The sequence below is a fragment of the Marmota marmota genome, unplaced genomic scaffold (genome assembly GCF_001458135.2).
Source record: "Marmota marmota marmota unplaced genomic scaffold, marMar, whole genome shotgun sequence".
In the NCBI taxonomy this organism is placed as follows: domain Eukaryota; kingdom Metazoa; phylum Chordata; class Mammalia; order Rodentia; family Sciuridae; genus Marmota; species Marmota marmota.
In genome coordinates this window covers 27,011,156-27,036,933 of record NW_026000082.1, presented here as the reverse complement: position 1 = coordinate 27,036,933, position 25,778 = coordinate 27,011,156, and the positions used below count along the sequence as shown (strand labels likewise).

At 54.3% G+C, this 25,778-nt stretch overlaps 1 protein-coding gene across 2 annotated transcripts in view; it reads right to left on the bottom strand.

Moving 5' to 3' along the window:
* The window catches only part of Grik3 (glutamate ionotropic receptor kainate type subunit 3), a 104,141-nt gene that overhangs the window by 26,171 nt on the left and 52,192 nt on the right, over positions 1-25,778 (bottom strand). For both annotated transcript variants that reach the window (XR_007352102.1, XM_015484746.2), the window contains exons 10-14: positions 17,801-18,024; positions 12,555-12,673; positions 9,927-10,144; positions 650-872; positions 31-281 (exon numbers count right to left, since the gene is read on the bottom strand). Coding sequence is in view for 1 of the 2 variants with exons in the window: in XM_015484746.2 (XP_015340232.2) it covers positions 31-281; positions 650-872; positions 9,927-10,144; positions 12,555-12,673; positions 17,801-18,024 (1,035 nt within the window). In the remaining variant the exon portion in view is untranslated. The remainder of the gene's footprint in view (positions 1-30; positions 282-649; positions 873-9,926; positions 10,145-12,554; positions 12,674-17,800; positions 18,025-25,778) is intronic.

The following is a 25,778-nucleotide window of genomic DNA, read 5'->3' as shown; positions in this document are numbered from 1 at the left end:
CCCCCCCCCCGCAGGTCCCCACGGGGTCACCTGTTCTCGCTCTGCTGTCTTGCGGAGCTTGTACACGAACTCTCCCACGGCCACCAGCACAGACAGGACCAGCCCGGCGGCCAGGACGATGAAGATGCCGCCGATCTTCTGGATGCCCAGGGCGCTGGCCTCCTTGTTCTCCTCCTCGGGGCACCCACTGCCCCGCCACCATTTCTCCTTCATGATGTGCAGCTTGTCTTCCTCCTGCAGCTGCAGGATGGCGATGGTGATCTTGTCCCTGTACGGGGAGCCTGGGGAGGACAGTGGACCCCCAGCTGTTGGTGGCGTCTGTTTGGCGGGACATGTATTCACCTCTGGCAACCCCCTTGAGTATCTGTCCCTATGGGTCCCTGGCAGGCCCCCTGTTGCTGGGCTGCATCAGCAGGGGTGGGATGAGGGGAGGTAGGTGTGGCCTCTGGGAACTGGCCCCCCATTTCCTGCTCAGCCAGGGCTGACCTCAGCAGCATGTGACTCTGTCCGGCTCCTAGGCTGGGGAAACGCCACCCCTCTAGGTTTGATGGAATGAGCTGGGGTCCGTGTGCATGAATGGATGTGGGGGGGTGTGCCGCCCTCCTCTGTCCACTCGGCCGAGGCCCTCCCCACCACGCCCCTGGCTCACCCATGGGTGTGCCGATGCCGTAGCCCTTGGAGTCGATGAGGCCCCCGATCTGGGTGAGGTTGCAGTTCCTCTGGGTGACGTATTCGATGGTGGTGGACTCCATCAGCAGCGCGTAGTCCGCCGTCAGCGTCCGCTGGATGCCCTCCTCATTGTTCTTCACCAGAGCCGAGGGCTTGCTGCTCATGAAAGCCCACATCTTCTCGAAGGTGGAGATCTTGGATTTCTGGGCCGCAAGAGAAACAGGGACACACACATAGTTACTGAGCCCCCCAGGGAAGGAGACTGCTTCCCTGCTCAGCAGGGTCACTGAACTCTCCCATGTGCTCTTCAGGGTAAGGGAGCGCCGCCCGTTGCTCAGATGTGGAAACTGGGGTCCACGGAGGCGCAAGACACGTGGCTGAGGAGTGAGGAAGCAGAGGTTCGGGCTCAGACTCACTTCCTGAAAACCCTGGTTCTCTGCCATGGCACAAGTGGTCTTCAGAATGACTTTTTTGAAAATTATTCTTTCTTCTGACATCAGTTAAGCTATCAGCCCGTGCACACCTAGTTCTGAGCGCCTCACCTGCATGAACTCATGGAGTCCTCCCTGAGATCACAGGAGGCAGGGCCTACCATTAGCTCCATGTACAGGTGGGGAGTGGAGGTGTGGCCTAGGAACTTGCCTGAAGGTGCCCAGACGGCAGAGCCAGGCCTCGAATCCAGTCCCTCTGGAGCCCGAGTCCGTGCTCCTCACCACTGAGCAGCACTGCCCCCCGGGACCCCGTGAGGGTGGGTGGTGGGAGGCACTGTCCAGGGGAAGGCTTTGCCGAAGTGTGGGTTCCAGCCTCTCCTTCAGTCCCGTGAGCCAGGCCGGTGGGGATCACAGAGCGGGAAGGGGGGCCATCAGAGCAGGTGGTCTTCAGGCCCCGGGCTGGATGCTGTCGCAGGGGCAGGGCCAGCACCCCTGAGCCCCGGGGTGGTGGGAGGGCTGCCGCACCTACCCTGGGAGACTCAGAGAGGTTGCCGGGGCCGAGAGGGAGGACCGGGGCTGAGTGGCTCTTGCTGGCTGGGAGGCTGGGCAGACAAGGTGCTTGGTGTTCACGAAGTTTCTGGGGAACTCAGTTCCTGCCAGATGCCTGCTCCCAGCAGGGACCAGCTCTCCCCAGCGGGTCCCAGGGGAGCAGGCGGCTCTGCAGCCCCCGTGCTAGTGGCTGTTTCCAAGTCTGCTGTGGCTTTCTGTGATGTCAGCCTGTCTGACTGGCACCCAGCCCAGCCCTGGTGTGCGTGGCAGCACGGGCACTCACACAGGCTGGCACGGGACTGGGGGCTGGGTGGTGGATGGGGAAGAAGCTGACTCCTCCAGGAGGGGGTGAGGAGACGGGAGGGAAGTGAACTATCTTCCTACTGGCAAGGGATGGCCCCTCAGGAATGGCTCCTGGAGACCCCAGTACTCGGTGGGCGAGAAGGCAGTGAGGACGGGGGGTGGGGGCGGCTGGAGCAGTGGGCAAGGCCCTGTGGCAAGCCACCTGGGATGGGGCCAGCTGAGCGCCAGCAAGACCTGCTCTGGGCGCAGGGGATGGGGTACCTTTACAGATAAGCAGCCACTGCCCTGCCTACAAATTTACCTGCCCCAAAGTCAGAGGCAGGAAGGGCTCAGATGCCCTGGGTCCTCGTCCTCGATGGGCTGCTCCGGCCCCTCTTGGCTCCTGGCTGCTCTTCCTGCCTCCGGCTGTGCCAGTCACTCTCCCTCTCTGCCCTCCTGCCTCCTGGGGTTTTGTGTTCGAAGCTGCCCCCCTTCCTGGCTACTCTTCTGCCTCAGCTCCTCCCCAAGTGTCCCCGCCAGCTCCTCTTCCCTCCAAGGTGTTCCTCGTTTCCAGATCTTCTGGCACCCAGATGTTTCCTGTTTCCTAGGTAATCTCAGATGCGCAGAGTCTCCAGCTGCCAGCTTCCTGTGAGCCCTCTGTTCCTCTCTCTGCAGGTGCCTCCTCGGGTTTCCTGTGGTAGGAAGCTTCTAAATAGCTCCTAGGGATCCCATTTCCTGGTAGTCAGACTCCTCTTGGATGCAGGCTGGACTTCCTGCCTGGCTTTTACCTCCTCCCTAAAGTGCTGGAATGTCACTTCTAAGATAAGCTGCACGAGACTGTGCCGTCCTCTGTCTTCCCTGATGGAAACACTGTCAGGTTGTGAGTTGCCTTATGGAGAGGTCCCCAGGGCAAGGGACAGAAGGTGGCCTCTGGGCAACAGTCAGTGAAGAACTGAAGCCCTCAGGCCTATAATCTGGGAGGAACTGAGTCCTGCCACCAACCGCATGAGCCTAGAAGCCACACCTGGAAGTGACTGCAGTGCTGGTCACTTGGGATTGCAGGCTATGAAAGGCCCAGCCAGGCGCTCAGCTGAGCTGGGCTGCATTCCCGACCCACAAAGGGAGATGCCAGGTGCTGCTTTAAGATGCTAAGTTTTGGGTCATTTGTTACACAGCAATAGATAACTAATGCACTCTGTCACCTACATATTCCCATGAGCTACTTCTGTTCCCCAAATAGTTGCTTTTCAGATAATCATTAATTCTAATTATTCTCACAATCAAATTATCCAGGTCCAGCTATCTCTGCAATACCAGATACTCACCCTCTCCCCCAGGTCACCCCCGCATCCGATCCTTTCTCCTTTGTACCCATCTCACCCACTCACTCTCCCATGCAGCCAGTCATCCATACCTAAGTCTTGGCCAAAGTAACCAAGGAACCATTCACAGAAAACACCCCATTGCTTCTGTCTCAGAATGGGATCAGAACAGCTCCTTTCTCCAAACCTCCCCGTGCACCCTCCCCCCATCATCCCACTCCTCCTACACATGGGTCTGCCTGGTACCCAAACATAGGCTTTTCCCAGTGACGCAGCGCCATGCAGGGAGACAGGGATTTCATCCGGAGGCTGAAGGGAATCTGAGGCAGATGGTGCTGGGGGACAGACACATCAAGCCACCCGTGGGTAAAGGAACTGAATACGGGAGATGGGAAAGGACACCAAAGAATGTGGGCCGTTGGGACAGGCGGTGACACCAAGGTAGAAGGTGGCTGTGACACAGACTTCCAGGGGTGCCACCCTCCCACTCCAGTGCCCCAAACTCACCGCCTCTACCACCTTTCAGCAGATGGACTGAAATCTTCCTGGGAGTGGGCTTCCCACTGTCCTTGCCCATATCTTGGGGTCCCCATTCTCAATGACATCAGCTCATGGTCTCTGCATCCCCTTCAATTCTGCCTTTGAGCAATTCTAGGATTCCGGGGCACAACCCTGAGAAGCCCTCCCTGGCACCTTGAGGCAGGGCAAGGTCAAGTCAGGGCCCCTCTTGAAATCTCAGGCCTCTCTCCCTGCTCTACAGGCCTGAGCACCAGAGCCCCGAGTTCCAGTCCCTGGCCTGAGCTACCATCACACCCCCACAGAAGAGAGTCCCACACACCTGCAGGTGCTGCGTCATCTCACCTGTCCTGGCTTCGGTGGGAACCTTAATGAGGTTTACTTCAGGGCCAGTCACCCAAATCAATTAATGGAATCATTCAGAGCAGCCAATACAGGGCCATCTGCCAGGGCGGAGATACTTTTTTTATCAGAAAAATTGGCAAGAAAGTAAGTTTCAGGCTCACGACTTTTCAATTCCAGCCTCCTCAAAGAAGTAAATTGATTTTCCCCAGCTGAAGATACTTAATCTTGAGAATTTAACATTTCTGTACAAGAGAACATATATAGGCATATATAGGCATATATATATATATAATTTGTTATGTACTATNTATATATATATATATATATAAATTTTGAAGGGAGCTGGATCCCAGGGAATATGTGCAGAGAGACAGCAGCGGTGTGATTCCATGCAAGACCCTGGGTGTTTTCCACACTGGAAAGGAGACCTTTCCCCAAATTAATTAGCTTTCTGATTCCTGGATGTGGGGGCTTTAGCCTTATCGGATCCATGTCCTCTAGCAGTGAATCACTTCTCTTGGGTGATTTCCATGGGGACCAGGAAGCCTCTCTGAATTTCCTGCCTTTTCCCCCTGGCTTGAACTCTCCAGGGAGGACAGACAGACTGACCCTGTGCCCCAGCAGCAGTTCCCAAAGTCCCTGAGGCTTGCCACAAAGGCCTGTAGTTGGGCTTGCAGCTGGACACCACAGGGGAGCCCAGAGGTGTGGGCGGTGTGGGGCGTGTGCAGAGGGAGGGGTCAGCTCCTCTGCACCGACTCTGGTGTCACATCAACCTAGGTTTAAATGCCAGCTCCTTCTGGGACCACAGGCAAGTGATGTCACATCTCTGAGCCTCCTTTCACCTCTGTAAAAGGGGCTTTGACTGCACAGCATTATTGTAAACATGCAGCAAGAAAAGGTGCCTGCGCTGCTTATTGACCCAGAGCCTGGCCCCCGTGTCTCCTGGTGCGGTTGGCTTCATTACTTCTCTTTAAGGCTCCTTGATTCTCTCTAAGGCTCAGTTTCCCTATTTGGAAGCAGGGGGCAATATGATCTTCATGGTGCAGAGTGGCTGCAGGATTTAAAACCCACATAAGAAAGACTTAGGGGCAGAAACTCAAATGCTGATGGGGCCAGGCCAGGCACCGGAAATAGCTCACGAAGGCTCGAGCAGACTCTGGAGACAGACTTGCTTCTGAGCTCTGAAAACTGTCCCCCTGCAGGACAGCCAGCTCAGTGGTGCCAGATCTTTCGTATATTCAAGAAGCTCAGAAGGTAATTTTTTTTTTTATTTTAAACACAGAAGACTCTAAACTTTAAAATACTGGCAATTAATCTAAACAAATATCTAATCTATAAGAAAGCCATGCATGGCCCCCAAATCTTAACTGTGCCAAACACGCCTGGGTATCACCAGTTTGCAACAATAAACAGAAACGGTTGACATTGACTGGGTCTGCTTTGTGCCAAGTGCTGTTCTAAGCTAAATACACGAATGACCCCATTTAATCATCTGAATAACTCGATGAGATGGAGGACTGTTATACCTAGCTCACAGACGAGAGAACTAAGGTCCAGGGAGGGAGGTCCTCAGCAACTTAGGCATTTCCAATGACTTCTCCGACACTGCTCCTCACCCTGTACCTGCTGCTGTTCCTTTACTGGCTTCTCCCATTCTAAGGACCTCGGGGCTCTTTCTGAAGTGCTTAGTCCTGTGCAGAGGAAGGTGACCACCCTGCAATAGGAGAGGTCAGTGTTCACCATCTCAGGAGGTCCAGTCCAAGGGGATCTGGAAGAAGAGAGGATCTCCAGATGCCCTCTCGCTGGCCCCTCTCCAATGTGTGTGCTCTGGTGAAGTCACTGCCTCAGGAGAGAACTTCGGGACAAGAGAATCCCTGGCCCTGGCTAACCAGCGTCCAGTAGCTAACTGAATCCAATTGCAATTTGCCTCATGGTGGGCATTGGTATCCCTGTGGTACAGGGGAGCAAGCGAGGGCTTATAGAAGCAAAGTGACTTGTCCAAGGTCAGCCGGCATAGTTATTCCCCAAGACTCACATCCTGGTCTGTCTGACTTTAAAACTGATGTTACCTGATCGGGCCAGGCTGACCACAGTTGCCTGATCACTGCATGTGGGTCCTTCTGGCCTGGAAGGCAGAGCTAAAGCTCCAAGAAAGGCCAGCAGATGGGGCTGGAGAAACTGGAGGCTGAGCAGAGGGGAGCATCCTTCAGATGCCTGCAGCTCAGGGAAGAGACAGCTATGCAGCTAGAGGCAGGGGGTGCATGGGGAAACCTCTCCAAGTGCCTTTCAGGACAGATGCTAGGACAGAGGCTGTGCAGAGTAGAGGGACTGACCATGCCCAGGGCCCTTTCCGGAGAGGCTCCCTCCCACCTTGCTCAGCTCCCCAGCCCCACCAGTCAGAGAGGGCTAGATCTGCTGAGAAGCTGTCTCCCCACTTCTTTTCCCTTCAAAGCCACCCAGCCCGCCCTGCAGAGAGCACGATTGCTCCCACATCCTCCTTTACATTTTGCCTACATATTTTACAGCCAAACAGTGCTTTCAAAGACCTCCTTTTTCATCTCCTAATTAATTTTATCTTCTAAGACCGAGGGAGGACAACACAGGAGACGCTGTTTGTGATGTCTGCTGCTTCCTGACAATTCTCCAAGTGAAACTATCTCGGCAGAGATAGGGCTGCCTGGAGGCATGCAGCTCCCAGGCTGCAGGACGGGGCTCAGGGACCTGGGGGCCCTGTGAGCTGGATGCCCTGCTTTTTGCTGTTGTCCTCTTTGAAGAGGGATGGGTTCTTTCCCTTGTGTTCTGCTTTCAGCCAGGGGAGACGGGTGTTCAAAGACAGTTTGCAGACTAACCAGGCACAGGCTACGGTGGAAATGAATTTCACCTGCCCTACACTTTGGAGGACCCACAGGACACCACCTGGGTGGTTCGGGTTCTCAGTACTACCGCCTGCGCTTGCTCTCTGTGGATCCCGCCTTCTTTAAATGCTATCCTTTAATTTCATGGCAGCCTCCACTACTGCAACCCAGCTGGGGTGGGGGCAGGGGAGGCGGACCAGGAAGCCCAACTCTGGAGGGCAGAGGGCGGGGGGAGGAAGTAGGTCTGTCCAGACGCCTCAGGGCTGGGAGTGTGCTGCTCCTAGCTAATGCGTCCACCTTCAGGATCCTCCCTTCTCCATGACAGTCCCACTGCTGCTGCTGCCAGGGACAGGAAGCCTGGGTAAGAGGAGCTTCGCATGAACGTGAGAGGCAGCGTGGCCAGACGCGGCCAGGGATTAATTGGCCACCGGGAGAGCATGAAAGTGGAGCTGGTTCTGCAAGGGGATGCGCCGTTGCTGTTTCTGGCCAATGGGCCCTCTGAGCACGGCCCTCGAGCCCCAGAGCCCCAGCTGGGTGTCAGCATCGGCGTCCCTCCTCTGCCCTCCTCACTGTGCCATTTGCAGGGAAGGTGGGTGAGGGCGGAGTAGGCTGCAGGAGGCGCTGCTTGATGCTGAGGACAGAGGCTCGGTGGGGAGCTGGGACCAGGCTCTGGGAAGCCAATCTGAGCATCTTAGCATGGAGGGAGGCAGGGGCATCCAATCAGCGGCAATGAGCCGGCATCGGGCTTATTTATGCTGCTTCCCTTTGATCGGGAGCCCTGCTTAGAGAAGGCTCATGCCTAATGCATGAGAGAGGCTCTGGCACAGTCAAAGGGCTGGGCCGCAGCCCGGGGCAGACAGTGAGCAAACGAGCAGGTACACATGTGCGCGCGCGCACACACACACACACACACACACACACACACACTTTCTGGCAGGCACTTGTGTACACTCAGAGGCACAAGTCTGTGTGCCCAGATCACAGAGATACATCACACATGTGCCCACCAGTACACACAGATGCAAACACTTGTACCCAACCCCAGATACATGCACCCACAGAAGCACATTCTTGTGCATTGGTGCATGTGTGCACACTGAGAACACGAATGCACGCTGACATTCCCTGATGCTGCATGCACACGGGCAGCCATGCGCAGGTATGCAACATCATAGACATTTCACACTCATGAACACACAGAGCTCCTAATGTGGCTTTTTTTTTTTTTTAATTAAAGTTGTAGTTGGATACAATACCTTTCTTTTATTTATTTGTATGTGGTGCTGAGGTTTGAACCCAGGGCCTCTCACGTTCTAGGCAAGCGCTGTACTGCTGAGCTCCAGCCCCCTAACGTGTTAGATAGTGCCTTGGCTTCCTCTCACTCTACATATGTAGCTGTGCCCCTTAGGCAGTGGATCTGCAGCTTGCTGGTGGCAGCAGCAGCATGCAGGAAGTGAGTCTTCTCCTCCTTCTCTTTCCTAAAGATCTCCTTCCAACATCGGGGAGGGGCATGGAAGGCTGGGTGGGGGTCAGTGCTGCGGGGTGGAAGGCCTTCCCACCCAAACTCTCCACCCAGGCCCCTCTGGGGGCTCCATCTATCTCTTGGCCTAGAAAGAAGGGGGCATCCAGGGTTCAGAGGAAAGGGAAATGCCCCAGGCTTCCAGGAGGACTGAGAGCAGTTCATAAATGAATGAATGAACCTGCAGCCACCGAGTTCCAAGATTCTGATCATTTCTGAGCCATCATTAGAGCAGTAGTTCTCAAAGTGTGGTCCTAAATGGACCCCACCAGCATCACCTGGGAACTTCTTAGAAGTGCTTATTCTTAGGGCTGAGGATGCAGCTCAGTGGAAGAGCACCTGCCTAGTAAGTGTGAGGCCCTGGGTTTGATCCCCAGCACTACACACAAAAATCCTTTTTAAAACAGTTGCTCATCCCTGACTCTCTCTCAGACCTCCTGAGTCATATACCCTGAGGGCTGGGCCCTGGAACTGAGGGGGATTAGAATGCATCCTCAAGTCCTTGAGCCACCGGCTTAGAACACAGACCTTGGGGGAAGGCAGACCTGGCTCAGCATCTGGCTCCTCTAGTTGTGAGTCTCTGGATGAGTCACTTAATGTCTCTGAGCCTCAGTCCCCACACATGTACAATGGAAATAATGACAGTGCCAACCTCACAGACAGCCATGGAGGTTAAATGAGGCTGAGCACCAAGCACCGTGCCTGGTGTACTGTGAGCACGCGGTGTGGGTGGCCATCGTTATTGTTATGTGAATTTCTGGGGCACATTGACCACTACTGGTCCTTGGAGGCCAGGTAGAGGAGTTTCCGGTCTCCTTGATGGTCGGCTATACCAGTAGAAGGTGGATAAACAGTAGGGAAGTGAGAGCCATCCCTTCCAAAGCTGGAGGAGCAACAAAGTCCCAGCCAGACACCCTCTGGAGCAGTCACATGGGCAGGGGCCCCCAGCATTCCAAGAGTCTGTAAACACCTGCTCAAATGTAAAGTCCCCTCCCTTCCCCTAGGATGTGCCCCTGTTCCCTCTCAGTGGGAGGGCGCTCACCCCCAAGCCCAGGCTAGCCTCTTAGACGTGGATGGCACTAAGGCCTCAGGCCAAGTGCAGGGCGCCCATGGCCCCAGAGGCTGGGTGTCTGACCACTTCTCTCCTCCCCCTTCTCCCATCCCTCTTGTCTACCTGTCCTCTTCAGATGACTCACAGTCTTTGTCACAGGTACAGAAACTTCTAGAATCTGTGCTGTAACCAAACTACATGGCTCACATTGCCATAGCTCCCCCAAATCAGCTGCCCTAAACAGGGAGGGTGTGAGCCCTGGGGTTCTCTAGCCCATCAGCTCCAGCAGTGAGGGAAGGACAGAGACCCCTTCCTCCCACTCCTCTTCTGCTCAGCATAGGGGAGGGGCTCGCTCATTGTGCTGCAATGGGAAGGAGAGACCCTCACCTTGAAGAAGGTCATGGTGGCCCCGTCCTTGACAGCCCCGTACTCGATCTTGGTTTGCTTGGCCAGGTCATCAGCAGAGTCGATGGGCGATTCCATGCGCTCCACGGTCAGAAAGGCAGCCAGGTTGGCCGTGTAGGAGGAGATGATGATGAGCGTGAAGAACCACCAGATGCCACCGATGATGCGCGTGGACAGAGCTTTGGGCATCAGTTCAGACCCTGGGAGGAGGCAGGAGGCAGACGGCGCCTTACAAGGTGGAGGCTTGAGTGAGACAAGGAGTTGTCCGAGCCCTGGGGTCATGGACGACCCCGACATGCTCACCAAAGCCCAGACCCTCGAGGTTCTCAGAAGTGTGGTCATCAGTATTGCCTGAGAACTTGCTAGAAATGTGAATTCCCAGGCTCTACCCCAGGACCTACTGAACCAGCACCTGGGGGGCAGCGCAGGATGAGCAATCTGTTTGATCAGCCTCCCAGAAGGTTCTAATTCCAGGCTCACATTTTAAGAGCTACTGCTCTCAAATCACACAACACACATGCCCAACAGTTCACGGGCTCCTCAGCCCCTCAGATGCCTATCCACGAACTGCTCCTGGGTCCCAGGTTAAGAACACCTGGAGGTCAGAACCCCTGGGGTCCTGAGTGGATCCTGTTCCCAACTCTCCGTGTGATCTTATGCCAGACACTTCCCCGTCTCGGGGACCCTGCAATGTCCTTCCTCTGTCCCAGCCTTGCAGAAATACTGCGATCGGCAATGATACAATTTGAGGAGAAATTGCATCGCAAATACAAGTGGTATACAAATATAAGATTGCTCGGCGGCGCTTGGCAGGAGGAGAAAAATCAACATTTTTGGAAGCTCTTTGCTGAAATATATCACTCTTCCTCCCCGACCTTGGGTGTGGAGCACAATTCAGATGAAACCTTCTAACTGAAGTAATTAACTAGGCGGCTTTCAAGAGATTTAAATAGCAAGTGACTCCTGAACTTTCCAGAATATTTGGACCTGCAATCTAAAAAGCGTCTGCTTTGATATGGATGATTTTTTTTTTCTCAAAGAAATCACTCAAGGGAGAGTTTTTCAAATACATAACTATTTTTCTCCCTTCTAATCAAAACCATGCAGGGAATGCATCGGGGGCCAGAGCTTTGAATAGCAGCAGGAGGCAGAAGAGGAGAAGTTATTACTGCAATGAGGAGCTTCCAGGTCTTTCCCAGCTGTCACCGAACAAAGATGATGGCAAAAAAGCAAGGTGAGGCTCCGGGACACTTGTTAATGGCGGGGACAAATTGAAGCACTTCCCTTGAAAGCTGTCTGTCACTTCTCAGCTACTGGAGCCTCCCCTCCCCAGCCAGACACTCCCAGCCTCCCCCAGGTTGCTCCATGCTGGGGCTTCGGCTGTGCCCCCAAAGGGAGAATGGCTTCTTTGGGTTGTTTGCTTGGGGAGCTCCTGCAGGCAGCTTGGACCCCCGCCCAGGCACAAGCCCCTGCCCTGGCCCCTGCAGGGCTGAAAGGTCTCCCTGGGACTGATGTATTTTTCTCTCTTTTCTTTCATGCAACTACCCAGCATAGGGTGGAGAGGACCTTTGATTCATTTGTTCATTTAGCATTTGCTCATAGCTGTCTCCTGAGGATGGGAGTTTGTGCTGGACTTTGAGGTCACACCCAGAAGAGTGAAGGACAAGGAAATTTTCTTTGTTCCTTGAAGCCCCCTCATTCCTGGCCCTAGTTAGGTCCCCCAGGGGGACTTAACACAGCAGAGACTGGGCTGCTCCCCACCCTCGGCCTGAGCAGGCAACTCCACAGTTGCAACTCCACAGCAGAGGCTCAGGGCTCCTGGCCAGCGGGCTGGCCAGGGCAGTTCCCCTGGGCTCTTTCCTGGCTGGCCTCCCTCTCTGCCTGTCTTCAAGCCCTGTGATGTCTCTGCATCTCACTCCTTGCATTGAGAGCAGGTTCTCTGCTTCCTAGCCATTTAAACAGCTGCGGATACTCCCAAAGGGCCACCCACACAGGTCAGGAGCAGCACATTGGCCCTCCCTTTGGAGGACATAAGAGAATCCCATCATCCTGTGGATCCCACCTCTGGTGTATCTGGGTGGAAGTCCCTCCTCAGCTGATCCCTCCTGCTCCCAGGTGCCCCAGAGCCAGATGACCCCAGAGTCCTGACCATCTGCCCCCTAAAGTCTTCTCAGTCCACCTCTGCCTTCCACCCTCCTGGCCTTGACCCCAGTTCAGGTCTCATCTCGTTCCTGCAAGGGCCTCCACCCAGCCTTCCTGCCTCTAGTGCCTGCCCCCCCATCCACAGCTCAGTTTTGCTTAGCTGGATTCTGTGGTGGGGAGGTCACTGGGGGCCAACCCAGCAAGCAGGGTGCTCATGTCCAACTCATGACGCTAAAGGTGCTGGGGCTGAGTCCTGCATGCCATAGGCTGGCGTGATTTATCTGCTCAGATCCTCCAGCTAGAGCACTCTGAGGAGTGGGGTGAAGGAGGGGGGCACACCTCAAAGTATCCACCGGGGTCTCCAACTTCTGATGGCTCAGCAGGGACTGACGCTGCCCTTGAGCTTGGGATGGCTCTGCTGACTCCACAGAGGCCATGGGACACCCTGGGAGAGAAGACGGCACTCACCTTGCTGCATGAGGGAGCCCATTCCAAACCAGAAGCTGTTGAGCAGAGTGAAGTTGTTCTCCACCACCTCGGAGCCCGGGTTGCAGGGGTGGGCATCGTACCACTCATAGGGGCTAAACCTACCAGGGGAGAGAGTGGCAGTGAGGCAGGGCTGTGGGGAGACAGAGGGAAGTGCACCTACGCTACCAAGATGGCAGCATCCCCAATGTGGATGTGGGTGGCTCATTTTTCCTCCCCGGAGGCAGGCAAGGGGCAGAAGCACCACCGTCCCTCTTGTCCTTTACCACGGGCGCCCTTTTCTGGTTATAAAAGTAATTCAGCAGCACTTCTTAAAATTAAAATGCATGTGCCCTTCAACCTGGCAATTCTGCAACTCATTATCCACCCTAGAAAAAAACATACACGAACATAAAGCAAAACACGGGAGGGTGTTTATCAAAGCGGAGTTTGTAACAGTGAACAACTGCAAACCAGCTCAATGTCCTTCACCAGAGGAGTGACTGATAAACCCCGCCACAGCCACGCTGTGACATAGCATGCAGCTGTTAGAGAGAACCAGAGACTCCTAGGTGAGCCAACAGGGAGAGATCGGCAACACACATTTGGCTGAGAGAAAGTGATAAAAAATAAGAACAGTGCGATCTCATTATATAGATTCCTGAATTCATGACTCTACGGCTCTTTTATGTATATTTGTATGTGAAATGCATATAAAAGGGTCTAGAAGGTTCCATATGTAAAGAATGTCGGTGCGCATCTCTGGGGAGGGGAGTCAGAATGGCAGAACGCACTTGAGGAGGCCTGTTGCTTTATATGTATCACATGAATTTTTTAAAACGAGAAGATGCTTTTGAATTTCGTATATAATTAAAAAATGGAAAGAAAGTAAAAGACACTGTATGAAATATTCAAATGGTATAGAAGAACACAATGAGAAAGCAAAAGTTCCTGGCAGCCTGCCCCATGGAGAGAAGAATGTGGTCTATAATTTTTCATATTTTTCTCTTTGAATATACAAATATATAAACGACAGGAAAAGAATTGTTTTGAGAAGCTGCCCACTGCCTTCCAAGGGGCAGGGCCCGGGATCGCTGGAGGGAATCTTGGCTGACTGCGTGAATTCCAGGTGGCAATATGTAAATTCAAAGATGCCAAATGACTGAGACCACGGAGGGGTCCCTGGCTAGGACGAGAGGTGTGCAAGGAGAGACAGGTGCCATCAATTTTGTTATGTTTTCTAGTGTGATGGCCCTTAAATGTGATGTTGTGGGGTCCCTTTTCCACGTCGCTTTTCCAAGAGTCCAGACATCATGAATGCTCGTGTGAGATGAATTATGTTCTCATGAAGCAGAAGGCCCCTTGGACAGGAAATTCCCCAGTAAGGCTTCATGCCAAGTTGAGAATTTTCAAAGGAACTGACCATGAACTGGTTGAAGGATCTAAAATCACAGGGCAGAGATGGGGGATCAGGAGAGCAGGGGTGAGGGGCTGTGTGAGGAGCACCTTGGAGACAGCCCCAGAGAGCTGGGTGTCCAGAGTCTCGGGAGAGGGCCTTCCTAGGATGCTGGAGGGCAGGGTTCAGGAGCATGACCTCTAGGTAGGTGGAAGCAGGAGGGTCCCTGCTGTGAGCCCAGAGTCCACCAAGCCCAAGGACCATGGGTGCACAGAGCTTCACCACTGAGTCCACGCAGAAGAGAGACCCGGCCAGGCCCACCATGGCTGCCTCCCAGAAAGCCAGCAGACGTCAACAAGTGGAGGACCCAGGACAGGGGCTGCTTGAGGGCCAGGGGCTGGGTGTGGGATGGGCTGCTGGAGGAGGCACTGCCAAGGGGGTCACTGGGGCTGGAGAAGGCTCCTGTGAGTGAGTGAAGACAGAAATCCTGAGTGGGGGGATGCTGGACGAGCTTTTCATTTCTGGATTGAAACAGTGAATTCACGGTCTAGAGTGGCACCTAGACTTTCTGTGACCTGGCGGTGAGCCAAAAAGCCACAGTCCTGACAGTTTTCACGGGATGGAGAAAACCTGAGTCTCTGAACACAGTGGAAGGAGGGCTGGGGACAAAGAAGGGGACTTCTGGGAGAAGCTCAGGGGTCCTAGCGTTTCCATGCTCCAGTTTTACACACACACACACACACACACACACACCCCAACAACAAAAAAGACTGTCATACCAGTATCCTGTCCTAGAACTTGGTTTTCCTTTTTCTTTTCTTTGTTTTTAAATCTGATAGTCACCAACCTCTCTCAGGCCAGTTCCTCTGGATCTACCTCATGCTCCGTAACCACTTCCTGGGGTTTCTACCCTGCCTCTGTGGCGGGCACTTGAGTGGTGCCCTGTTTCCCACTCTTGTAGACTCTGCTGAAAGGAACATCCTCAGGCCCACCACCATGGACACCAAGGCCAAAGGGTGGCCTGGTCCCCTGGGACACGGCTGTGAAAGGCTTCCTAGATTCTGAAGTGTGGTTTCAGATCCCCGGAGGTGGAATTGCTTATCATGATGAAAGGAACTGGCCCTGGAAAAGGGACCCTCGGTTATCAAGTGTCGTCACAGGCTGGGTCCCCACCACCGCTGGACGGTTCCCCATTCAGTTGCCATCCTACAGCAGGGGAGGTGGGTGCCATCCTGCAGGCAGTGGGTGGGAGGATCCAGATTCTTTAGGAGAGACGAGGAGGGGACGATGGCCTCTGGACAAGGCCCGGAGGTACCACACCAAGTTAAGTGTGGACCTTGGATCTAGGGCTGGTGGCTGTGGGGGGCTCTGCAATCTTGGGAGCAAATGGGAATTAGAAGCAGGGACCTGGAGACACTGATTCCACTCAGGGAGGAAGCCATACTCCAGCTGCAGAGGTGTAGACAGGACACTAACTGTGGCCACGACCCTCTTTTCCCTGGGATACTCATTTGTGCAGGATTTGGCCAGAAAGTGGCTCCCAGGGCTAGACTGGCAGTTCAGCCTGGGACCCGTCTCCTGGGCCAGACACCAAGGATTAACTCCCTGCCACAAGTGCCCACTGTTCTCTCAGTGGTGATAAAGTGGCCTCCACTCCTCTCCTGTGTCCTCTTACCTCACCAGGCACGAAGCAAACTATAAGAAAAAGCCTGGACCCCTCAATGCCTGGACCCCTCAATGCCTGGATTCCTGGTGCTACACAGGCTTAGCTCAGGCTGGGTCAGGCCAGTCTGCAAGATGGACAGCCCAGTGCCATGCCCAAGCTGCCTCTGAGTGGGCCTAGGACCTGCCCACTCACAGCAGACTCCATCTTTTGGAGACATGGGCTGTGTCCGGACCTGTAGCAGCAGCATGGAGTCACGCGAGTTGTGGGGAGAGATGGCTCCATCCACAGTGCAGATGTCTTTGTGCTGGACCCCAACAGTGTTATAAAAACCAAATTAATGGCCACACAGAGAAACCATGAGAGGTCACATACAAATCTGACTCTTGCTGTACAAATCATAAGTGCTGTGACACGGGCCCTAGGTCTCTGTCTAGCAGAGAGACAGGTCTGTTGGTGCAGGGTGGCGGCCACCCCCTTAGCCAGCTGTGCATGCTCAGTTTGCTTCCATCCCGATCGCTCCTGCTGCCCGCCAGTTGGCTTGCTTCTCTTCCTTATGTCACCTGTCTGTCCCTGTCTAGCACCTGTGTTGGATTTCATGTTGAACAGGACTGGTTCAACTCTGCCAAGGAAAAGCTTCGAGACTCCTGGCAATGACCTGACCTCTCTGGGCCACAGTTTCTGCTACTGTAAAGTGGGGATAGTCACACCCACCTCAAGGACTGTTGTCAGGGTTTGACGAGACGGGGAGAGTCCTACGGTGACAATTGCCCTGTGGGGCTCCTTTGGGCCAAGATGTTCATCCCTCTCCTCTCTCTGGAGAGGACCCTATTATTCCAGTGGCTCTAGAAGTCCTGTCTCTTCCCAAAAGTCTCCCAGACCAGCCTTGGAAGGGGCCTCTGCCTTCCCGCCAGGAGGGAGAGCCTGGGAAGAGGCCAGGGACTGGAGGGGGAGGGGAGATGCGCCAAATGAGCAGAACTGAAGCTGGAAAACAGGGTGGTGGGCCGTGGAGAGGCCGCTGGAGCTGCTAAAATTATGGCGAGTGCGCCGTGAGCGGCTCCTAGCCCTCAAAGGCCCGTTGGAGCGTGAGAGACAAGAGGTGTAATGAAGGCCTCTGGTGGCTGCTGGCTGGGTGACCGGGCAGGGCAGCACCAGGCCGGCTGGCAGCAAAGCTTGGGCGGCAGGACGGTTTCATCTCTCACATCCTTCCCTTTGGTCTCTCCCTGTGTGGGAGGAGGGAGCGCACAGAGCCGAGTGGGGGGATGGCTTTCAAAGAAGGCTCTGGAGGAAAAAAGGCTGAGACACCCAGGCTTGGATCTCCAATTGCCTTTCCAGAGAAGTCTCTCTTCACCCCTTGTTCGGATTGAGAGAGAAAAAGAGCCAGGGCAGGGGCCAGAGCTGGGCCCTGGAGGGAGGAGGCAGAGGGCCCATTTGGGAGGGAGTGGAAGGGCTGGGTCACACAGCCACCGGCTAGGGGTAGGGTCAGAGCAGTGGCCAGAGGTGTGCATAGCAGATTAAACCCTTGGTGACTCAGGTTCAAGTGCCAGATGTGCCACTTATTGCTTGTATGATCTTTCTGGGCTTTGGTGGTCTCCTCTTCGAGGGAGGCTTTGAGAGTTAAATATGGTAATGGCTACAGGGTGCAGAACACCGTGGTCAGCAGATACCAGGAGCTCCCAAAGGGCTGGGCTAACACTGTTCCCTAGCAGCCTTCTACCATCCACCAGCCAAGAGCGCTGTGTCTGTTTCACGTGATCGACCAAATGTGCAGGCATGCTTCCAGCACATATCCCAGCCAGGCAGGGGTGTGTGCGCCACATTTAAGCCACCCACTGTGTGTGCTGTACCAGGTGCCTGGCCCAGGGGTTTCAGCTTTGGGCAAAATGATTCAACCTCTCCAAGTCTGGTTCTGGGACCTGGGGTGCAAACGCTGCATCTCGGAGTCCCCAACACAAACCAGGGGAGGACCAGGTGATTCAAGACTGGAGAAGGGAATAGAATGTTCCCTAAGTCGGGGGATGGCTTTCAAAGAAGGCTCAGGAGGATCTAGGCCACGTGTTGGGAGAGAGCAGCAGCAACAGTAGTGGCCTGAGCCTTGGCTTCCTGTGCCAAGGGCTGAGGATGTAGGGACACTCCTGGCTCCCAAACCTTCAAGCTTGGGCCTCAGTTCTGGCCAAGGCATTACCTTACCTGGCAATGACGAAGAGGACGCAGCTGACACCCAGGTAGGCGAGGAGCACATACATCCAGATATCCGGGGACAGGGGGTTGAGGAAGGAGAACACGCTGGGGTTGGTGCCGTTGGGCTTGCGATACAGGATGCTCACTCCGAGCGTCATGAAGGGCTTGGAGAAGTCGATGGCCTTCTCGCGGACATGCGTGATGGTCAGGGGAGCCACGGCCAGGTCTGCCTTCTGCAATGACAGACAGACAAGGAGCAAAGTCTCAGATTAGCAGGTGACAGAGCCCCCCTTCTTGAGGAGGACTGAGGAGGGAATGAGGTTGTCTGAGCCCAAGGTCATTTCTCCACTCTCCGGGTTCAGCATCTACGAGCCTTCCTTCTGACCTGGGCTGGGCCCAGGCTGTAAAAGGGATAAGGATGAGTTCAACTTAACCTTTGTCCTTCAAGAGTTCATGGCCTTGAGAAGAGGAAAGTGACGTAAAGATGCAGAGAATGGAATCCTGTTAAAGTGTGACTGTGTGGTGCCTTCTCAAGAAGCTTTGTCAAACAAATACAGTTCAGTAACCTACAAACATTTAAAAATAGCTCATGTTCTCTCCACGTATTTCAAATATCTCAAAGAGGACACAACGACTCTTATTTAAATCTGCTTCCCCTTCCCACCCACCTCGGGGCTGCTTTGCCCCATGCCCGATGGTCTAGAGATCCTAAAACCCTCCCCAAAGTCAGTTGGGCAAAGACAATACCCTTCTTGGAGGGTAAAGTGAGCAAGAAACTAAAGAGGTAAGTCAGGGCCTGGTTCCCAATAGGTGGTGTGGAGGGAGACGGTGGGGATGGGGGTGTCTAGGGATGCTCACATGTTAATAAGTTTTATCCCAAAATTTTAGAGGGAGGAAAAAATAAAGTTCTATTCTTTGAGATTTTCCTGATTACAAATCTGAACTCCCTCCTCCCCATCCCATATTCTAGCCTCACCCCACTGTGGCCTCCTAAGCCAGGCCCCATTAAGCCACCTCCTGTTGTTCTCCTTAGGGTCTTGGCCCACCTTGCTGCCCTCTTTAGGATGCCCCTCTCTGCGCTCTAATTCTTACCCCACCCCTCTTTTCCCTGGTGCATGGTGCCTCTTCCAGAAACCCTTCTTGGCAGCCTCCAATTCTAAACTCCCATGAAGTACCATGGTGAGACCCGAAGCCACTCGGCACACAGGGCAGTGTGTGCAGCCAGGGGCCCCGTGTCTTACCTGCTGATCCGCCTGTGAGTTCTAGAGTGCAGCAGAGGCTATGGCTGATCCAGCGCTTTCTTCCTCCATTCCCCAACCCCCCTCAGTCCTGGGATCATCTGTTGATAGTCTCCCCTAGGCCTTCTGCGGGTATATATACCTCAAAGTGGGAACAAAGTTATCTGGTGGGACAGGGCTAAAGAAAGGACGGGTCCTAAAGGCCAGATCTAAAGACCCATTGCCAAGGGAGACCAGTCTTTGAAACCCCCTTCTAAGGTAATGTCTCTAGGCAGTCCTCTGCTGGCCTGACCCTACACTAACCATTAATCCATCCACCCACCCACCCACATCCTTCCATCTACCCACCAGTCTGTCATCTGTCCATCCATCCATCCATTGTTCTATGAGATCCACCAGGCACTAAGGATACAGAGCAGACCTAAGCCAACATGGTTTCTGCCCTCATGGAGCTTACAGTCTAGTAGGGAAGATGGTCATTAATCAATATTTAGAAAAGGGTAGCTGTTAACATGAGCTCTGACTCCATTTAGAATTGGAGTTAAAAATCCAGTAGAGATTAGACTTCAAGGAGGGGTGGGCTGGGATGGTGGAACCCCAACTTCTAGACAGATCTGTGTGTAGTCCAGGCCGCGAGGGCAGCTGGGAAACACACAGCTCTGGTGTTTCACATCCCAGTGCTCCTCCTGACTCAGCTTGTACCCCACCACGGACACTTGGAGCCTAAGGGTTCAGCAAACTTCAGAGCCTGAGAAGGGCAGGGAAGAGAAGTCTACAACAAAGGACTAATATCCTTCCTTTTGCAAATTTCTGAATGTGTGGGTTGGAACTTGCCTGGCTTTGAAGGTAAGAGAAGGAGGAAGGGGGCAGCTGCTGCCTCCCCAGCTCCTAGGGCCTTCTCAACTCAGGCTGTGGACAAAGGAAAGCAATGGAACACGAGCAAGCTCTCAGGGAATGTGCAGAGTGACCAATGTGCATTGGCTCAAAACCTAGAGTGCACAGGCCTGGCCCTGGCTGGGATACAGTGGCAAGCAAGTCCCTGCTCTCATGGAGCTTCAGGTTGAGGGAGCCCCTATTGAGGGTGATGACAGGACTCCTGGGTCATGTAGGAGTCAAGACACCCTGAAACATCCCCTTCAGTCCTGAATTCTAGAATTTTCTATAATGTTGATGTGACAGGGATGTGGAGGGCCTTTAATTCTAAAACCCAGACTCCCCCAGGTGGGTCCCTTCAAAGCACACCCTGTTGGGAGGCTCTGTTCTGACTCCAGAGTCCCTGTCATCCCTCAGTGTGCATGGTGAACGGGCTCTGGGAATGGCCTGCGCGGCTTGGAGTGGTTTCTTGGAGAAGTCCGAGGTGGAGCATCTTCCGTGGGCTTGAAAGCAAGATGCATGAGAGCAAGGTGTTTGCAGCCAATGCTTATCCCACCAGAATGTTCCAGAGGCTGGTGACAGAGCCTGTGACAGGGCCCTCTTCCTTTCCTCAGACTCTCTCAGGGCCTTTGGAATCTTCCTGCCATTATTTTCCTGCTGTCTCGCTCTAACAGGCTGGGAGGCAGGAGCGTGCGTGGCATTCGGTGCCTACATACCAAGATAATTGGCCGGCATGACCTTCACTGGGAGATTAGACGTGTTCTCCCTTGGGCTTCGGGAAGGCTGGCTTCTCCACTTCATTTTTGGGTTAGGCAGGAAATACTCTGTTTCACTGTTGGTAACGATTTCCCTGAAAAAGGCATTATTTTGTCCAACTTCCCTTGAAAGATGGGAACAGATGTCAACGCTTTGCTGTTTCAGTTCATTACTCAGAATGAAAGGCCCAGTCTTGGCAGACTCTTCCCACTTGTGCGAGTTCTCTTCGAGGATGATTCATAAAATCATAGGCTGTCAGAGCTGGACGAGGACCTTCCAGAACATCCACTCCAACCCCCCATTTTTTTTTTTTGTAGAGGGAAACTGAGGCTTGGAAAAGCTCCTTGGTCTTCACTCTCCTATTTACAGAGCCAAACCTCTGACCTTTTTGTGCACATCTTCACTGGTCTTAGACCAGGGTTGGTGCCTCCTGCCTCGTCAAGGACCTTTCTATACAGTTCCTAACCCTCTGGAGCGGGAAGGGTGGCCTTCCTGGGACATTCTTTCGTCCTTGCAAACAGCTTTCCACTTATCTAGAATCTGCTTGGGATGCACCTGGCTCAGGCCCCTTTTGTGTTCCTCCAGCTTCCCACAGAGCCCCTGGCCTCATCCACTCTGCCACAGCCCCAGCTTCCAAAGCTAGAGGCAGGACTTACCTAACCAGCTGTAGATGGACACAATGCCTTTATTTATTTATTGTATGTAGTGCCGAGGATTGAACCCAGGGCCTCACACGTGCTAGGCAAGGGCTCTACCACTGAGCCACGCCCCCAGCCCCTCGGGCTCCACATTCTGGTCCTTAGTATTCAACCATCCTGGCTGCTGGCTGGACCCTAGCCTTGCACTCCAGGATGGAATCTGGGCCACCTCCTACCAGATTCTAAGAATGGGGTTGGGACTGTGGTCCCAGTTCTGGTAACCTGTCACTGATGGGCCTTCTCTTGGGACAGGGGTCCTCCCCCGGAGTTTTAGACCTACTACCTGAATGCCAGCTTGCTTCCTGGTGTCCTGTTGGCATCTGTCCACTAGGATTCCATATCTCTATGCTGTGCCTCTTGGTTGGGTTCCCCCAGGGCATCTGGCTGCCCGGACTGTGACCTCTTACAGTAAAATGGTAAGAACCGCTATCGCAATGGGTGCTTCTTACCTGCTGTCGATTGCTAAGTATGCTGTGGACATTGCTCCTGAAGCCTCCCAGTAGCCCTGAGAGGCAGGAGGCGTCATTACTGCATTCCAAATGAGGATAAGGTGGCTCAATCACGCTCAATCAGATTCAAAGTGGGTGAGTAGCAAAGCCAGTGCCTGGACTCCATTCACGGTGACCTCAAAGCCCAATATTTTACCACTCTATCATACAAGCCACGTGCAGTGAGTTGAATTTGTGCCTGATCTCAGTCACGTCCAAATCCTAACTGCCAGTCCCTATGAAGGTGCCCTTATGTGGAATAAGGTCTGTGCCAATGTAATCAAATTGATATGATTGTAACCATATCAATTACTTACTGAACTAGGGTGGGTCCCCAACCCAATGACTGGAGTCCTTCTAAGAAGAGAGAACACATGGATACACACAGAAATGACAACGAGGCAGATGCTGTGATAACGCAGACACAGCCAAGAACCCCAAGGGCTGTGGGAACCTCCAGAAGATGGGAGAATGGAACGGCCTCTCCCCCAAAGTCTCTGAAGGGAACAGAATCTGTTGTTACCTTGATTCCTGATGTCTGGCCTCCGGAACTGTGAGAGAGAGAGGAAAAAAAATTCTCCCATTTTAAGCTAGGAGGTTTGCGGACATTTAAAAAAAATTTTTTTTTAAGTTGTTGATGGACCTTTATTTTATTTATTTTTATGTGGTGCTGAGGATCGAACCCAGTGCCTCACACGTGCTAGGTAAGCACTCTACCACTGAGCCACCACCCCACCCGGGTATTTTTTATGCCAGCTGTAGTAATTGGAGAAGGGTCCTGTTCCTGACTCCCAGAAGCCTCCACTCTGAGCCTCTGTCTCTCAGGAAGGACAGAGTCGAGCATGCATGTACCTGGCTCCATCTCCCGTTAACGCAGGTTTTCTCCCAATTATGTGTTCCCACCACCCCCGCACTACTCTTTGGTGGCCTGTGCACAACGGACTTTGTATGTACAAGTTGTTGCTAAGTCTCTGGCCCCTCTGCTGTCTGACTCCAGGAGAGCAGGAGTCAGTTTGTTTTCCTCCTGATGGGCCTCTTGGGATTAGCACAAAGCCTGAAATAAAGTGGAGGTTCAATAGTGTTTTGTTGGGAAAATGAGCCTGAGGATGCCCCCAAGGCTGCTGCTCTCCCCTCCCCCCAGCCTAGTGGGCGGAGCTCTGGTCTGTCTCCCTGCTCAGCACCCCATTCTCTGAAGCCACATGGACCCTGATAGTTGCCCCCATGCTCTCTCTCTGTTTGGACCCTGCTGCTTGTGCCCTGGCACCTGATGGACCAATCTGAACTTTGCTACCCTTTTTCCTCTGACATGCCAGTGTATCCCCAGGGCAGATAGCCCTCACTCACCCTCAAGGACCTGGTGACATCCTCAGCTTCATAGGGCTCCCTAATCACTGCCCCAGGCAACTGGCTGTCCACGTTTGTAGTCTCTCTGTCCCCCCTGCCTCCAGGACTCTGTTTCATCTTGGGTGAGCTCCATCATTACAGCACTCTGGCCCTGGGCTAGGGGGCTGGCTAGGTGGGGCTCCTCTGACTGCACACATGGCTTAGGACTGATGCATGCAGGCCAGGTCTGGTTCCTGGTTATGAGGAAGAGGGGACACAGTGCGGCAATGGTGGTGTGTCTTTGACACCAGCTCTTCCTGACAGACCTGGGGTCTGGAGTGGCCAGAGTTCAGAGGTCCCCAGCCATAACTGGTGTTGAGTGACGGCTTCCCAAGCCCATGTCCTCCTTCACCCAACGCCACCACCATCTTCTGCTGCTCGAGAAGGAACCGGAAAGGACAGATGCCTTCCCTGAATTTCTCTGACTGCTGCTGGCTTAGGGGACGGGAAATGGCTACCTGCTGCCACTCACAAGTCTTCAGGACCTTCCTCCAGGGTTTCTTGGGATGGGTCATGGGGACTCCCTGCTGCTCTCTGGTCCACAGGACCTGCTGGGAGCCAGCGGGCTCTAGTACCAGCCGTGTCCCTCTTTGACACTGCTCTGGCTGCGTGCTGACCCCATCCTTACGTTACAGATTCCCGTCTGTTTCCTCCATGAGACGGTAAGATCCCGGGCTCGGAGAAGGACTCCTACTGTACCCGCAGCACCCAGTGGGGCCTGACTTCATAGACTGACTGAATTGGTCAATGTAAACATGGGAATTCATAGAGGTCGCCCAGCAAGCCCTCTGTCAGGAGTGAGGTGTGACCGCATTCAAGGTGCACTGTCAGAGAAGGGGCTGCTGGTGACCTGCCAGCCAGCAGGTAATCCTAACGGATTAGCACTGTGGGTGTCCGTTACCTCAGAACATGGCGCTCCAAATAGTTCCCGTTCACCCGAAAAGATGCAGGACAGGTGTTAGAGAACCCCAAGTGTCAACAGAGGGGTCATGCACCTGTGGGGCACACAGCCCTCCTGAGCTGAGGGATCCCAGCAGGGAGACAGGGGGAGTTCCCCGATTTCTGGGCCCCCGGGGGCAGGGCTGTGTTTGTGTCAGGAAGGCTCAGCAGGTATCCCTGCCTCATGGTGCACTAGGGACACAGCACACCCTCCGCTGCCATTCCTGGGAGAATTCCCTTCCCCACTCCCCGGGTATCCACTGGGCAGCGTCCGCCCAGGTTCGGCCTGGGTACCGTGACGCAGGCCTGCGGGTGCCCAGCTGCAGCCTCGGTTAGGCCCTGACGGGGGGCAGACTTCTCCAACCTCTGCAGCCACCAGGTAGGCTCCCTAATCATGGTCTGGCACCATTCTTCAAGCTGCAGCTTAAAAGCCACTTCCTCAAGGAGGCCTTAGCCACTGTCCTCTGTTCTCTCCCCAAGCCCCTCTTCGCAGCAGCAGCTGAAATCCTAATGACATTTTGCTTGTCTGTTCCTGGAGAGCACAAATCCTGTCTGCCTCTGTCACCCTCACATCCCTCTTCACTGTCCTGGGTCTGGCCTGCTGACAGTTGGTGCTGGGGTCACACTCATCTCATGCACTAGTTAAGACATGGCTCCCACCAGCCTCACACAGGTTCAGCCTGATGGCACCTCATTCCTGCCCACCTGGGAGCTGAGACGCCCCCCCCCCCAGCCCCAAGGTTTCCAGTGGACGCTGCTACAGAGTCCTGATTGCCTCCCATGTCCACCAATGATGCGTGGAAGTCAGGGACATTGGTAGCCCTGTCCCCTGCCTTCTTTTCCTCCATGAGTGACCCTCCTAAGGCTCTCCAGGGTGGGGGTCATGAACTGAGCCGTTAGCCATGCTCCTGGTGTGGGCTTCCCTCCTTCCTGCGGCACTTCCTCTGCCCTGTCCCCTCCTGGGCGTCACACTCTAAGTACTGGCACAGGCCTTGGCCTTGGCCTGGGCTCTGCTCTCTAGGATCCCAGGTGGAGACGGTGCTCAGCACGGTTCTGCTGAATGAAGGAACCAACAGATGGTCCCAGCCAGGGCGCGCGTGGTTCCAGCTGCCCCTCCAGCCTGTCTCCCTTCGATACCTGCTGCACCCTGAAGCTCTCTTGCACCTTGTCCCAACCATGATCCCCGCAGGTCTTCGCAGGCCTTTCTGCTGCTGAGTTCTAGAGCTGACGCTCCTGGGGTGCATCTCCCAGTCCTTCCTGCATCTCTGGCCAGGTCCTCAGAAAGATCCTGGTGACACCTGCTCCTCAGCCCTTGCTATGGCAGCCTGCTGCCTCGACAAGAGTGCATCTTGGTAGCGCACCTGTTTCCTCTGCCTTCCCCGGTGCTGTCCACACACTTCCGACCTCTCAGGTCACCTCTAGTTGGCCTTGCTTCCAAGGGTGGTGGCGTGGGCAGAGCTTTCCCTGGCCACCCAAACAGGGGCTGGGAGCCTCTCCTAACACCAGTGCTCACAGCCAGAACTAAGATCTGGCTCCCGCCTGGAAGGTAGGGGACCTGGTGGGTTATGGGGCTATGGCCTTGATACCAGACCCTCCCTCTGCATACCCTGGA